A 13,630-nucleotide genomic window follows, 5' to 3' on the forward strand; every position below is an offset into this window, starting at 1 on the left:
AGCAACACACAACCAGAAAATGTTTTTCTCCCCAAGTCAATTTTTTACCCCTTCCATCAAAAAAAAATAGACAATACAGTCTATGCCTGATGCCATTTCAAGAAAGTACTTTGATAGAAATTGCTTTTAGTTCTGTCAATGTCAGTAGAAAATGCCAAAATGCCAAAATACACATCACAGTTATGCATGACTGTGCTAACCAAAAAAACCCAGTAAGGGCCCAGCTGACTTACAAGAGCTGCATTGCTTCTGTAAAAAATGGAATTAATCCTTTGGACTAGATGCCATCGTGTGTCATTGAAGCAAGCCTGGAGGTCAGCAGAAGCTACATGAATTTACAATGGCATGACTGAAAACAGAATCTTTCCTCTAGCACTTAAGTTTTATGCAGCATAAAATATGTATGAATGCTTGACAACTTTTCCTTTCATTATATACAAAAGTGACTTTCTCTTCTCTCTAAAATAACACTGTCAAACCAAGAGGGACTGCCAGAAACCTGTCACAGATAATAATCTATTTTCCAGGTTCCTGAATAGCAATGAAAAAGAAGATATTGAGTGTCAGTTCCCAGCACATAAATTAAAGTTCTGTGCCTGTAATTAGGTCATGTTTCCCCCGAAAAAGAATTGTGTTTAATATTACAACGAATTTTAATTATTTTCTTGTAACTAATAGGCTAGAGATGTTGTGGAACACCTAGTTGAGGATTAGTGATAAATAAGATTAAAAATTAAAAATTTCAAAAAACTCAAATTACTTGCAAGGACATTTGCTCTTGAAAGACTGTTACTCCTGGTTTTATTCAAAGTGCAAGTGCTGCAAATGCTGACTTTAAAAGTAAAGAAAATTCTCCTTTCTTTCCCTGGCATTTGGGTAAGATAAAAAGGTGAAAAGGGCACTGGCTGGCTTAATTTACATAGTTGATAGCTTCACACCACAGTGTTGTACACACTGCTTGAAGATTCTGTACCATTTTTTTGAAACACTGTTAGATAGTATATGTTCAAGACCTTTGATCTCCCAATCTGTCTGTAAATATTTTTGTAAGTTTACAGGAACTGAATATCCTATGTTCTAATTGGAGACTGAGTCTCCAATATTTTTCCTTCTCCTCTCTCTTTTTTTTTTAATCATAACAACTGCTGTTCTCCATCAGCAAGGTTTTATGCCCACCACAGATTTTTCTAAAGCAACAAACTTTGACTAAATGAGGTGCTGATGGCAGACAATTTTTCCAAATCTGAGAACTTTTTCTTTGTTTCTACATCTATAAGCCACCTCCTAATCTTCACCCTCTCTGCTGTGGTTTCCTGCTTCTGAAATGGGGCAGGATGTGTCTCTACCATCTTTGTAGCCAGGCTCAAGGGATGATCCATTTCTGACCCCACTATTCAGCATGTGGAGGTGTCACTGGACCAGGATCCTCACCCTGGGGCTTCACCCTGTTGATCCAGATGCCCTCACTGTGTAAGCCATGTGCAACACGGACAGCTCCCGCCTGTCATGTCATTGGCATTACATGGCCACAGCTACAGCAGCCCTGTCACAACAGTTTGGGTCTCCCTCAGACCCTGCGTGTCCTTCTTTGGGTCACAGACACCTTGGGAATATTATGACTCTAAAAATGGGTGTCTCTTCATAAAGTGGTGAATAACAATAAGGTTACCTCATAGCCTCTGATGGTTTGCACTTTTAAGCAATTACACCTGGAATTTGTGGTGTGGAGGAAGGGCAGTAGAGGTGGAAGAAAGGGGCATAAGAATCTGTGAGAGGACAAACTCCTGCAGAGATGTGTCGGAGGGCAAGCCAGGCTGGCAGAGTAAGAACTGTTCTGTCCATACTGTCTGTTGTAATGGACTCCAGAACAGTCTAACTACTGAACTATTCCTGGATCTCAGTGCTGATTGTGGAGAAACTATTGATCCCGTAGGAAGATGATATCCTAGAAATGATGCAGCCTGTGTCCAAGGGGATAGTTATAGCAACAGGACCTTGAGATGAAACAAGGAGCACCCTGGGTCTCCTGAATCCATTCAAATGGTTTTACTTTTTTTTACCAAATAATGGTCTGTGAAGTTCCTGCTCTTTGTAGTTGGCAAATTAGCTGAGTAAATTCTCTGACACATGGCTATATGCACAATGGTATGTACGCATATTACAGTGACTGTAACTTCTACTGTCGATTAAAAAGTGACTGCATTCCTTTTGCCTTCTGCTAATTCCACTTACTCACAGCCATTTACAGAACACCATAATTGCCAAACTAACTAGGCAGCAGCAGTATAGCTTTGAGTTATTAGAAATGGTTAATCACATGCTGGGTTATCACGAGATGTGCTTAGTCAACTACTTCTTTCTGAAATAGAAGCAAAGTGAAAAACACACTTCAAATAGATTCTGTACTTTTTCTCACTCGTTTGAAGTAGAAATTAAATCTGGCACAAAGTAAACTTAAAAGCTAAGACAGCACGGAGTCCAGTCATATTTCTCCAGTAATACTAACACCCACAGAAAAGTTTACAGGAACCCCTACACTCTGTTATTAACAGCAATCCGTGTTTTTTTCACAATTAGGAAGTTTAAATTGTGCTGGAAGATATTTGTGTCATTGCTGAAAAACCTGGCTAACCTTATTGTTTGGTTGCCATCATGTTGCCATCTATGACAAACCTTGATCAACATAGGTGTGGGAATCCTGGAAATGGGTTTTCTCCAAGAACCACCTGTATGGAAGAAGAGGCAGAGATGGCAAACTAGCATGTTGGGGGAAAGAATATAATATTTTGGATATGCAGTCTTTCTGGTGTTAGAAAATGCTCCTTGAATTTCCTTTTATAATATATGAATACATTGTGGTGTCCTGGGAATATTGTTGTTGGGTTGTGCATAAACACAACAAATATAACTATAGTTCCAGTCTCTATTGTATACTTTTGCTTCTTTCATTATTATAATCAACAAGGAAAGTAATAATGGAAAAAAAAACCCTCCCACATATTCACTTCAATTCACTTCAATCAGTACATGTAAATTCTGGAAGAGTTTAAAATGTAAACTTAAGTATATTTTATAATGTCTGCTCCAACAACCCTATCACTTTGATCCAAGAGGCAATGCTGGTTTTAAATAAGCATCCTTGGCTGGGTAAACCAATCTTTAGAGACAAGTCTTTTCATGCTCTTTTGCAGTCAACAAAAATATGCAAACAGAGAATCCACCAAAGTAAAAATCTATGTTCTTAAGGTAACTGCAAAATATTGAATACCTCTGTAGCTTTCAGAAGTAAGGGACTTATCTTCCATTCATCAAAGTCAAAACCAAAATTTTCTCAGACTTGACTAGAACCAGACTATCAATAGCTGATGCAGGTGTAGTAAGAAAAGGCAACATAGAAAGCAACAAAAAATGAGTTGACTTCCTGTCAAACTTACTGAAGTAAAAAAAAAAAAATTAGAAGGGAATGTTTCCAGCTAGTTCTGTTCAGATCTACTCACATAAAGTATGTTTCTTCTAGCAGCAAGTTAGGATTATCATTTAACCACAGACTATTTCAGAAGTTTTGTCCTGAAAGAAATTCAGTGCAACACAATGGGTCTTCACATAATAGTTGTAAAAAGCCTTATCTCATCTTTCATGCCAAAGTAGTGATCAGCAAGGTCCCATCTAACTCTCTTCAACAGCCCAGAGGAAGTGAGACCAAAACAAGTAAGCTGGACTTGAGGCTCCTGTATAAATTGAGAAAGCTTATCAAGGACAACACCCTGGTTTATTGATTCTTCGGTTCTTCAATCTTTGCAAAATGTCAGTGCAACCAATAGAGAGTTCCATTGTTCTCAGGGAAATATCTGAAAAAGGTACCATCTATGCTTTAGAATGCATAGCTTGTGCATTTTAGGCAACTCTCCAGTGAAAATCAGTGACTGATGAAGCAGAATTCACAAACTGCTGAACTAAACTCATCAGTTTTTTTAGACAAAGAAAGCCTGCAATCAGGAACTCTACTTCTTGATCTGATTGGTTTGAGTCTACTATGGAGATGCTAAACCAGTCTACAGTGAAAATGTGTCATAAAAATAACTATAACTACCACAAGTATTCCTGTGTCTCAGTTCTGTGAAATTCAAACTCACAAATGCCTATTCATGTAGCTGCTTCCACTGCTTAAGGTCAGTAGCCAAAAATATACAGAGAGAAACAGAGGGACAGCCTGGCTATCTAAGTTTCTACTATTCAGACTTGTCTGATGCTAAGTCATCATTCTGTCTTTCATGGACAGAATTTCTGTCTCTAATCTTGATCACACTGACAAGTTCCTCAGGGGTATCTGCCTCCACTTAATAACATTCAGTGTATAATCTACTACCAGTAATGTGAGAAAGACCTAGTGGGAAATTTTATCTTCCCACCAGAAGTGCACTTGTGCTCTGTGTGTACACATTCCCTATTTAAGCCTTCATTTAACCACCAAGGCAAAAATACTTCTTGATTCCCACATAAAGTGCCCCAGGGAATTGTCACTGGAAGAGTACCACTTTAGATCTGTCAGAGAGAGACATTTTATTACCTGAAGGATGCTATCTTAACCCAAGGTCTAAAATATAAATGAACTGCAATTCAGATGACTTGAGACCTAGCAGAAAGACAGAAAGGTGGAAAGCTTCCCAGGGATTCCACAGGGAGAAGGCTGATTTATTTAATACAGATAAATATGACAAAAAGATATTAATATCCCAACTTTTAATAAGTTTATGCTTGACAGGAAGAACAGAAGTCTAGAGCAGCAGCTAATATAATATGTTAACTAATAGAGTTGGTGGAAGAAAAAAGAAGCTTCAAGCAGATGAATTCAAGTGAAAGGCAGAAAATTTTGGGTACTGAAAAATTTTCTGTTTCTTCTGGGCTGAAGGAGATTATGTCCTTTTTGCAATGACTTATCATCTGTACTGTAAAGTACAGTCCCAGAGATCTTCATAGACCATCTAATATTTAAGTAGAGCAGAGAATGCTTACATATGAAAGGTCAAAACTGCCTATGAAAAGATGGGTGAGAAAATAAACAGAGGATAAATCAAGAGATTATTTTAGAATCTGCCATCATGAAAACGCTGCCTTTTCTCAAGAGGCAGAGAACATTCTATTCTATATTGAAACAGGGATTTGAGGTTTGCTTTAAAAACGCATTGAAAAGCCATTAGATGATGCCTCTGGAGTGTTGTTTTGAAGGTTACTATTGTTTCTTTGAGCAAAGTAATACTCTCTGTGTTTTTTAATGTTACCCATTTTTTCCCATGTTGAAAGCTTCAGAAAACTTTGGCTTCATTAGGAAGGAATTTGGGTTAAGTTGCTGAAGCAGGTAGATAAAACTAAGTGGAAGAAAAGGAGGTAGCTGGGACACAGGCTGTGGCTTAACCCTGCACTGAACTGCATTTGCATATGGCTTTGGGAAAGTTCCATTAAAAGTTTTTATAGCCAGGAGACACTTGGGAGTATGACATTTTCCAGTTGCTTATTTTTCTGTACTCAAGAAGACATTAGCTTGTTGAAGTTTATAAATAAAAACAACTTCATCAACAACTTATTCTAATTGCCAGATTACGAAGACTGAGTAGGCTCTTAGTATGTATTCAAACTAAATTACTTTTGAACTGCAGCAGAATATCAGGATCCTTTAATATGCAAAACTACAATGGAAATCTGCTTTCAAAATGTTCCAAAAAACAAGATCACATCTTTCTTCCATCTTGTCAGCCTAGCATTACTTCCATCAATCCCTTGTGTCAATTTCTAGAAAGTTTGCTTGAATCTCATAATGACAAAACCAAGAATTTAGTCCAAAACTATACAGAGCAGTAAAGATAAATCTCTTGACTGTTTTCTGAGATTCTTTCCTATTATTAATCCCATGCTGGGGCATACACAATTGTAAAGATATTAATCAAAGTTTACTTTGCAGAGAAAAAGTCAATAGGATGTTTAACTCTTGATTTATACACAAGCTTTAAGTATTTCACCTGTGTAATTCTGCACAGTCAGTAGCTTATTTCTTCTAATTAAATCTTTATTTCAGCTCTCAGTGGGCCTGATTTTCCTCTTACTAACAGCAAGTTTATTAATATAACTCTCATCAATCAAATGGTGGTAGCATTTTAATGAGATTAATGTAAGAAAAAAGCAAAATCAAAGTTATTGACTTTGCACAAGAGTTTTGCCAGTCTGTTCACAGCTAAGCAGTGCTTACTGGATGCTTAACAGAATGCTGGGCAAGGCATACATTTTTTACTGTTTAGAAACCTGTTTTGAAAGTACAATTTACAAGATGATGAAAAAAAGAAAATAATTTGCTCAGGAAGAAAATCAGGCAGTAAGTCTAACTACGAGGGCTAATCATCTTTGTCCTTCTCATGTGTAATACAAACTGAAAGTTCATGTGCATCTGAATGTAAAAGACTCTGTTACACTCAGCATTTTGTTATGGGCATCAGAGTACACTTTACTAACACAGTAAAACATTTATTACTGTTTTTTACCAGCTCTTTATTGCCTCTAGCATTTACCTCTCTGAAGCCCAGGACAGGTCATGGACTAATCATTCCATCACTCTTAAAAAACTTACAGACAGGTCAATTAAAATCTGAAATTCTGGTTTGCCAGGTCAACACAAAAGTCAGTTGCTTTTTAGCTTTAACACAAAGATCATACATACTATATACTGCAATATTTATATCCATCCCCAATTGTTTTCAGCCCATGTAAACTAAATATAAATGTTCATAATTGGATAGATGTAGTTATCCGATGTATAGAGTTGAGGTTATGGTTTGAAAGTGACTCAAGGTATGAAAGGAACAGCAAGGTAAACATATATATATATATATATATATATATATATATAACCTAACCAAAGAAGAAAATAAAATGTATTTTGCCAAAACCAGAAGTGATCTATAGAAAATTTTCTAGAAACTTCTGATGCAAATATAAACTGTGGTTTCTTTAAAAAACCAGTAACAACAGAATGAGAGAGGTAACTAAAGCATGACAGACAGTAGGAATGTCTCATACTAAAGATAAGTTTGAACCCCAAACAATGAGAAAAAAGCTTCAGGCACACAAGACCATTTTAATAATTATACCAACATTATTTCTCTTTTACATCTTCCAAGAATAAAGCAGTGGGATGACTTATCCTGCCAATAAAGATGAATAAAATTGATCAAGAGACAGAGAATTTAATGAAGAATTGAATACAGCGAAATCTCCAGCAGGTAGGACATGCAGTTAAATAAATGAAGGAACAATTAAGTGCCTTTTTGAAGACCAAAGGATAACATGACATGAGACTCTAGCTGGGATCTGCCAACACCATGGAAAAATTATTCCTGACAAAAACTGAACAGACAGCAGGGAAGGGAGGGAGACAAAGAAAACTGCTAAGAACAGACTGCCTGATGGCAGCTCTCCATTTCTCTGATTTTAAATGCAGAGCAATGTCTGCTTTATGATTCCAATGAATTACCTACTATTATCGAAATGTTTTCCCACAGCATGCTATGGAACTTCTCATGATCACTGTATTTACACAGAAGTTAAACATTTTGCATTACAGCTTTTTATTTGGTCATTTTAGAGTATTGTATCTCTTTATTCATTGCACTTCCATGCATTATTTCATTTTTACTTTTGCAAAAAGTGTCATCAAACTGTATAAAGTTGTAGCTGCCTTTCTCTCCTTAAACAAAATGCACACATGAATTAGATATGAAAGTTCTGTCAAGCCAACAAGACAACCTTTTTCTCTTACTCTCTGATCCCTTCCAGTCATCAAGAAGCACTTCATAAAGCAGTAATTAGGTAAGGAGATTAGCAATGCCCAGCTACCAGAGAGAAAAGTGGGAATTCAACTGCATTTGAAAAACTGGGACTCTACACTCTTCTGTTTATCTGAAATCTGTACTTGCTAAGTTAGAGCACCCTGAGTCAGTGCATACAACTTTAGGGAATTCAAGGGAAATTGTGACAATTAAACCAGACAAACCAGAACTCTGTTCCATATAAGCACCTTAACTACAGAGTTGTGAAGGAACAAGACTCTGCCACCTGCACATCTACTTACAGCTCTCTCACATGAGTCCTACCAGTCAGTACAATTACTGCTTCTATAACCAGAATTACACTGTGACCCAGAATGAAGTACTGATGTCCCCATGTCAACTCAAAAACTGACATTAAGGCTGCTAATGTAAGCAAGTTTGCAATTTATGAGAAACATATAGAGGAAATACTAAGAGACTTTAATTTGCTTCTGGAAAGATATGCTGTTACAGGTGACAGGCAGAAATACAGCAGATATGAAACCCAAAACAGACATGCATCGAGGCTGCGGTTTTAGTTAGTCTAATGTTTTGTGATAGCCAGGCTGCATTCCTCCCAGTAGAGTCTATTAATACCCTATGGAATTATTCATACCCTACACATGCAGAAGGCTGCACACTTGACTATGGGAAATTCTCCTTTTTCAGCTGTTAAAAATAGCCAATGTAAAAAACCTTTTATCAATAGGACCACAAGGGTCAGAAATCTTTGTGCCAAAGGCAGATCATTTTGGCTTCTAGAAAATCCAGCAGGTTTTTATCCTGACATTTGTTAATTCCCTGCACAAGAAGGGAAAAAGAAGTTTGCTGTATTTTAAAGAAGATATTTACTGTACAACAACAGCATCCTTTCTGCAGCCTTACCTGGCAGATGTCATATTTTCCTTTTCTATGTTCACATACACAATTAATTTCACAGGCACTGAAATGCCTGTTGTAACAAAATAACAATAAAGCATTGAAATTAATCTAAGGTTTGCAGGATAGCCATGCAGATCTGAAAAATTCATACAAATAATTATGGTATGGATGGATTTCTTTTTTTTATGGGATTCCCTAGTTATTGGAAAATATTAGGAACAGTCTAATTATTCGACTACACCTAGAAAGGGAGTACACAGCCATTTTGAAACCAAATATTTTCCCAGAGAAAACTGCAAGACAGAAGGAAGGAAGAAAAATGAAGAAATGCTGCCTTATAGATAAGGGGTGATTTCTTGACAAAATAAGATCATTAATATATTTTTTTTTTGATCCAACAACTATTTCAACAATCTTGTACCTCTTACTCGATGGAACAGTAAAGGATTTAATATAGTTGCAATATAAATTTTAAATTTTGTAAAAAAATTGTCCCAGTCTTTAGGTACATAATGATTTTAAACAACACAAACCAAAATGACATCAAATTAAAAAAAACCCACAAAACACACTTACCTGATGCGATGTCTATCCGGTTCTTCTTCACTTGGGAGACGTTGATATGGACACTGACTTTGCCCTCATTTATGTCAATCTCAACATTGCCCAGGTCATCTGAGAAGTGGCTGAAGAGAAGAAGTCCATTTGGGTTCCAGGTCCGGAAGAGGAAGCTGACTGAAAACACATCTTGGCTTGGACGACCAGGAACCTCAAGGTAACTGGTGGCATTGAAAAAGACAGGCACTGTGTGTGGCTCCACACAAGAGAAACTTAAATTTCCCTAAGTAAAACACAAAAAAGAAAAAAAAGAAAAAAAGCAAAATGGTAAGATTTCACTAAATTCATAGCTACCTCTAGAAAAGTATTCTAGATTTCATTCAACTTAGAGACTTCTGTGATCAATGCACACTGCATCTAAGGATGTGCCATTAATGTTATCTTTATTGTTGCTACTATAATAGTTGCTGATTTTTCTGGTTTTTTTTTTTTTTTTCTAGCAGTGGCCCCATTGTATTTTGTACTGTACTGGACAATCACAAGAAACTAGGCAGCTGGCCCTGAAGAGTTGTAGTCTCTCAAGCTTAGATGAAAGCATTATTATTTCTAGTTAACAGATAAAGAAATTAATCACAGATAAACTTGGGCTTGTCTGTGGTCCCCATAGAAACCTATAACAGAACAGCATACAAATTGAGTGCAGATTTCCAAATACCCTGATATCAGTGTGTCAATCAATACAATGCATGATGTTCCAAAATAACGATGTATAATATCTGAGCAGTCAGCCTCTCTGTTATGCTTTCAGCTACATGATACTACATATGCTAATATTTCAATTCGTGACGCAGAAGGATTTGGAGTAGCTGATCATGGACAACACCAATATATTTGGATAGTAAATAATTTTCACTGTAAAGGAAACTGCAGTTTCTACTCTGTAAAATATTATTCTTCAGGAAATTGAAAAAAGATCCAGTCAACTGTTGATCTACAAGCTTTAAAATGTATCTGTAAACAAGACCAGAATTAGAGACACGAATTTTTCTCTCTGATTCTCATGTAATTTCTCACAATAAAAGACCAAAATTGCAGGATATTGCCATTTGGTAATATTTGTAGGGTATTACCTTTTTTTTCCTTAAAAATCATACTTTGTAATAATCTCTGTCCTCAATTAATTTATTACTGCATAAATGGAAATACAACAGGAAAACTTCCTCTGCTGAAGAATTCCCACAATATGTGGCAAAGTGGATCCTGTCCTATGGTTAGGCTTTCTCATGCACTGTTGCAGGTGGAAATTATGTGGCAATTTTTTTCTATTTGGGAAGAAATAATTTTCTCTGATCCAGTACAGAAATTGTTACTAAAAATCAAGATAGCAATTCCTCTGATATTTATTTTTACATTTAAAATGAAAATAAGACGTGAAAAACATTTTTGTAGCTACACAGGTGTTTAGAGATGTGGTCTACCCAAGCAGTGTTGAGAATCCCAGTAAAAGTCATCATCTTTTTTTGCATAATTGTTTTTAAATTCTATATTCCTGACTTCCTGATCTACACTTTTATGTCACATTTTTGTATTCATAGTGTATAAATGCATCTGACAGTTCATCTTGAGGGAAAGTAGAGAATTTGGAAGCAAGATAGGAACTTAGTGTCTGAAAATGCGTGTCAGGAAAGACCTAAGTAAATTTTTTAAAAAGTAATTATATTCAGTTGGAGATGACGGATGACATCAATAAGCAAGTTTTAGCACTCATTTTCCAATGTCCAGACCCATCACTTTTTAAAAGAACATCACTTCAGAGAACAGCTTATGTGTATAACAGCAAGATACAACTGGTCTGGCAGACTCAGCTTCCTATAATGCATTTCCATGTAAAAAAACCCAAATGAGTGAAAATAATATTTTCTTGACCACTAGGATAAATACTTTGATTATTTTGCATAGAAACTTCTTTTTTTCTGCCGAACAGCAGAAACTGTACAGTCTACCTCTAAAGGCCAGTAGAATTAGTAGTAACTATAAAGTTGGCAGCCTCCATGATCAATTAAGGAACATTGATATTTCCAGTAATCTGGGATTAGAGATTCATTTAAAGTGATCTCCTAGATTTGTTCTTAAATTTTATGATAAAATCTCAGCATTAAAAGTCACATTCTTTTCCTGTGCCCAAGTTCCATGGACTAAAAAAAAAAAGGCAAATACAAGGGACTAGGAAAAAACTAGCTGACACAACTAAAGATAACTTTTAGATAACTACGTGATAAGAGAAATTACAGCTACTTTATGAGTAAAGATTTCCCTGCTAAGCTACTTGTCAATTCTGGGATGGTCTTTTGTGGTTTTGCTTTTTGTTTTGTTTTCTTTGAGGTGGTGAGGTTTAGAAGTTGCCTGGAGATTTTTAATTTTACACTTTTAACCAGCGAGACATAAAATCAAAATAGTGATCTCATTTGTCTGAGTTGTTTTAATCTAAACCTTTCCAAGTTTGTTACAGAATATTTTTGCTTAAACCATAAATTTTACATACAGTAAAAAAAAAGTGGAGAGTGTCTGAAATACTCTCTGTAAGCCTTGGCTGTCATTCTCAGTGTAATTGTCACCTTGTGCATAGACACAACTTCTTTTACATAGTTAAGGCAGTCCTACATAAACACAGAAGGCTACATCATGTTTTGAGAGATGTCATTTCACAGTTCAATCACAGATCTCAAATAAGAAGCGCTCAGAGAGCATTCTGTTAGACTTTTTAAGAGTTCCTTTTGCTGCCTTGTAACCAAGAGGACCTTGTAACCTTGTTACAAGAAGGCTTTTATATCCAAATGACACTCTCCTGTCATCCTGATGTTTTGGATACTTGCATGCATAACACCTATTAATGTTAATGGCACGGAATGCATTCAAATCCTTTTTCACATCAGTGAATGCATTTCCCATGAAAAGCCTAGCTGCATTAAACATTTCTTGAGGAAGTAACACATAGTTCTAATTTCCCTGCTAGTTAGCATTTTCCCTACTGAGTTATTTAGATTAATATGAACTGGATTATTGATCCCTTCTATGACTCTAGTTCACAAAATGACTCCTCTTTTAAGTACAGCCCATCTTATATAGGTTGCTCATTGGTTCTAGATCAAGGTTTCGAGTTAATCTGCAGCTTGTCTCTGTAATAGCCTCTTCATTTTTCAAAGAGAATGAGTTCATTTTCTGTAGATTCAGAGTGACTTGCTGAATAGTTTTCTGGGCAATGACATCTGGAAGTCAAATATATACTCTTGGTCATACTCAAATATGAAACTCTTGGTCTTATTAGAGACTTTTTCATACTACATTGGCAGGGAAAAGGTAAAAAAACCTTAATTTGTGCAGCTTGAGCTGTGCACCGTGATCTTTCATCTATATTGCAAATTAGATTCATGTTTGCTTATAAATCAATTTTGCCTATCCACATTCAAATATAATCCCTTGTGTAAAATACTACAGTAAATACCTTTCCCAATTAAAAGACCTACTGGCTGAATAGGAAGCTCCCAGAAGACAGGTAATAAGTTTATTAAGACTATACTAACTGCTAAATCAGGATGGATCATGTAGTATGAGCAATGCACTATACACTAATGCCATCTTAAATATCACAAAAGAATCAAAATAACTTTTCCCCTTTACCTTCTGAATCTAAATCAAATATTTACTAAAGTCAGCATTGGACTTTATTTAAATTTAAAATACTTCTAATTTGTCTTTTTATCCTTACTCTTCAACAAAGCAAAAGGTGCTTGATGATGCTTTTCTGTTCATAAAATGTATGTATATGAGACACTTTTTTTAAAAAAAATTAATTTTGTTCAGAAAAAATCAAGATCATCATCTTTTTATCATCTCTGATTTTCTGGGCCTTCTCATTTTTTATAATCAGTTTGTCAAGTCCCTTTCAATGTGTGACTTCTGAAATTCAACTGCCTTCATCTAGGAATATTATTTTCTTTTTTTCACACCCCTTTAAAATCCTTCTTTTATCCTGAATTTATCCTTTCTTTGTAATACTTCTCATGACCAGACTGATTACTTTGCTTGTATTCAGTCACATTATATTGTGTCATGCCTTTTAAAGGGAAGGTGTGTCTCCTGTTATGTGCTTGTAACACAATCTCCTACAATGGAGCTTTGATCCCTGTTGGATTGCTTGGATCCCTGTTGGAGTGCCATCATCATAAACATGCTTAACAACAACAATAAGTTCAAGAAAGTCTATTTCTCTTGCTAAATCAGGCTAAAAACTAGGAGAAAAATGTTTTTGTAAAAAACATAAAAATCCATGTTGATTT

At 35.8% G+C, this 13,630-nt stretch overlaps 1 protein-coding gene across 1 annotated transcript in view; it reads right to left on the reverse strand.

The window, feature by feature from the left end:
- CNTNAP2 (contactin associated protein 2) overlaps positions 1-13,630 on the reverse strand; it is a 1,011,078-nt gene that overhangs the window by 507,134 nt on the left and 490,314 nt on the right. Inside the window, exon 8 of the mRNA XM_054274302.1 lies at positions 9,312-9,576. Coding sequence (XP_054130277.1) covers positions 9,312-9,576 — 265 coding nt within the window. The remainder of the gene's footprint in view (positions 1-9,311; positions 9,577-13,630) is intronic.

Source organism: Melozone crissalis, unplaced genomic scaffold (genome assembly GCF_028551555.1).
Source record: "Melozone crissalis strain CALT ecotype California unplaced genomic scaffold, PUWL_Pcris_2 ptg000016l_1, whole genome shotgun sequence".
Classification (NCBI taxonomy): domain Eukaryota; kingdom Metazoa; phylum Chordata; class Aves; order Passeriformes; family Passerellidae; genus Melozone; species Melozone crissalis.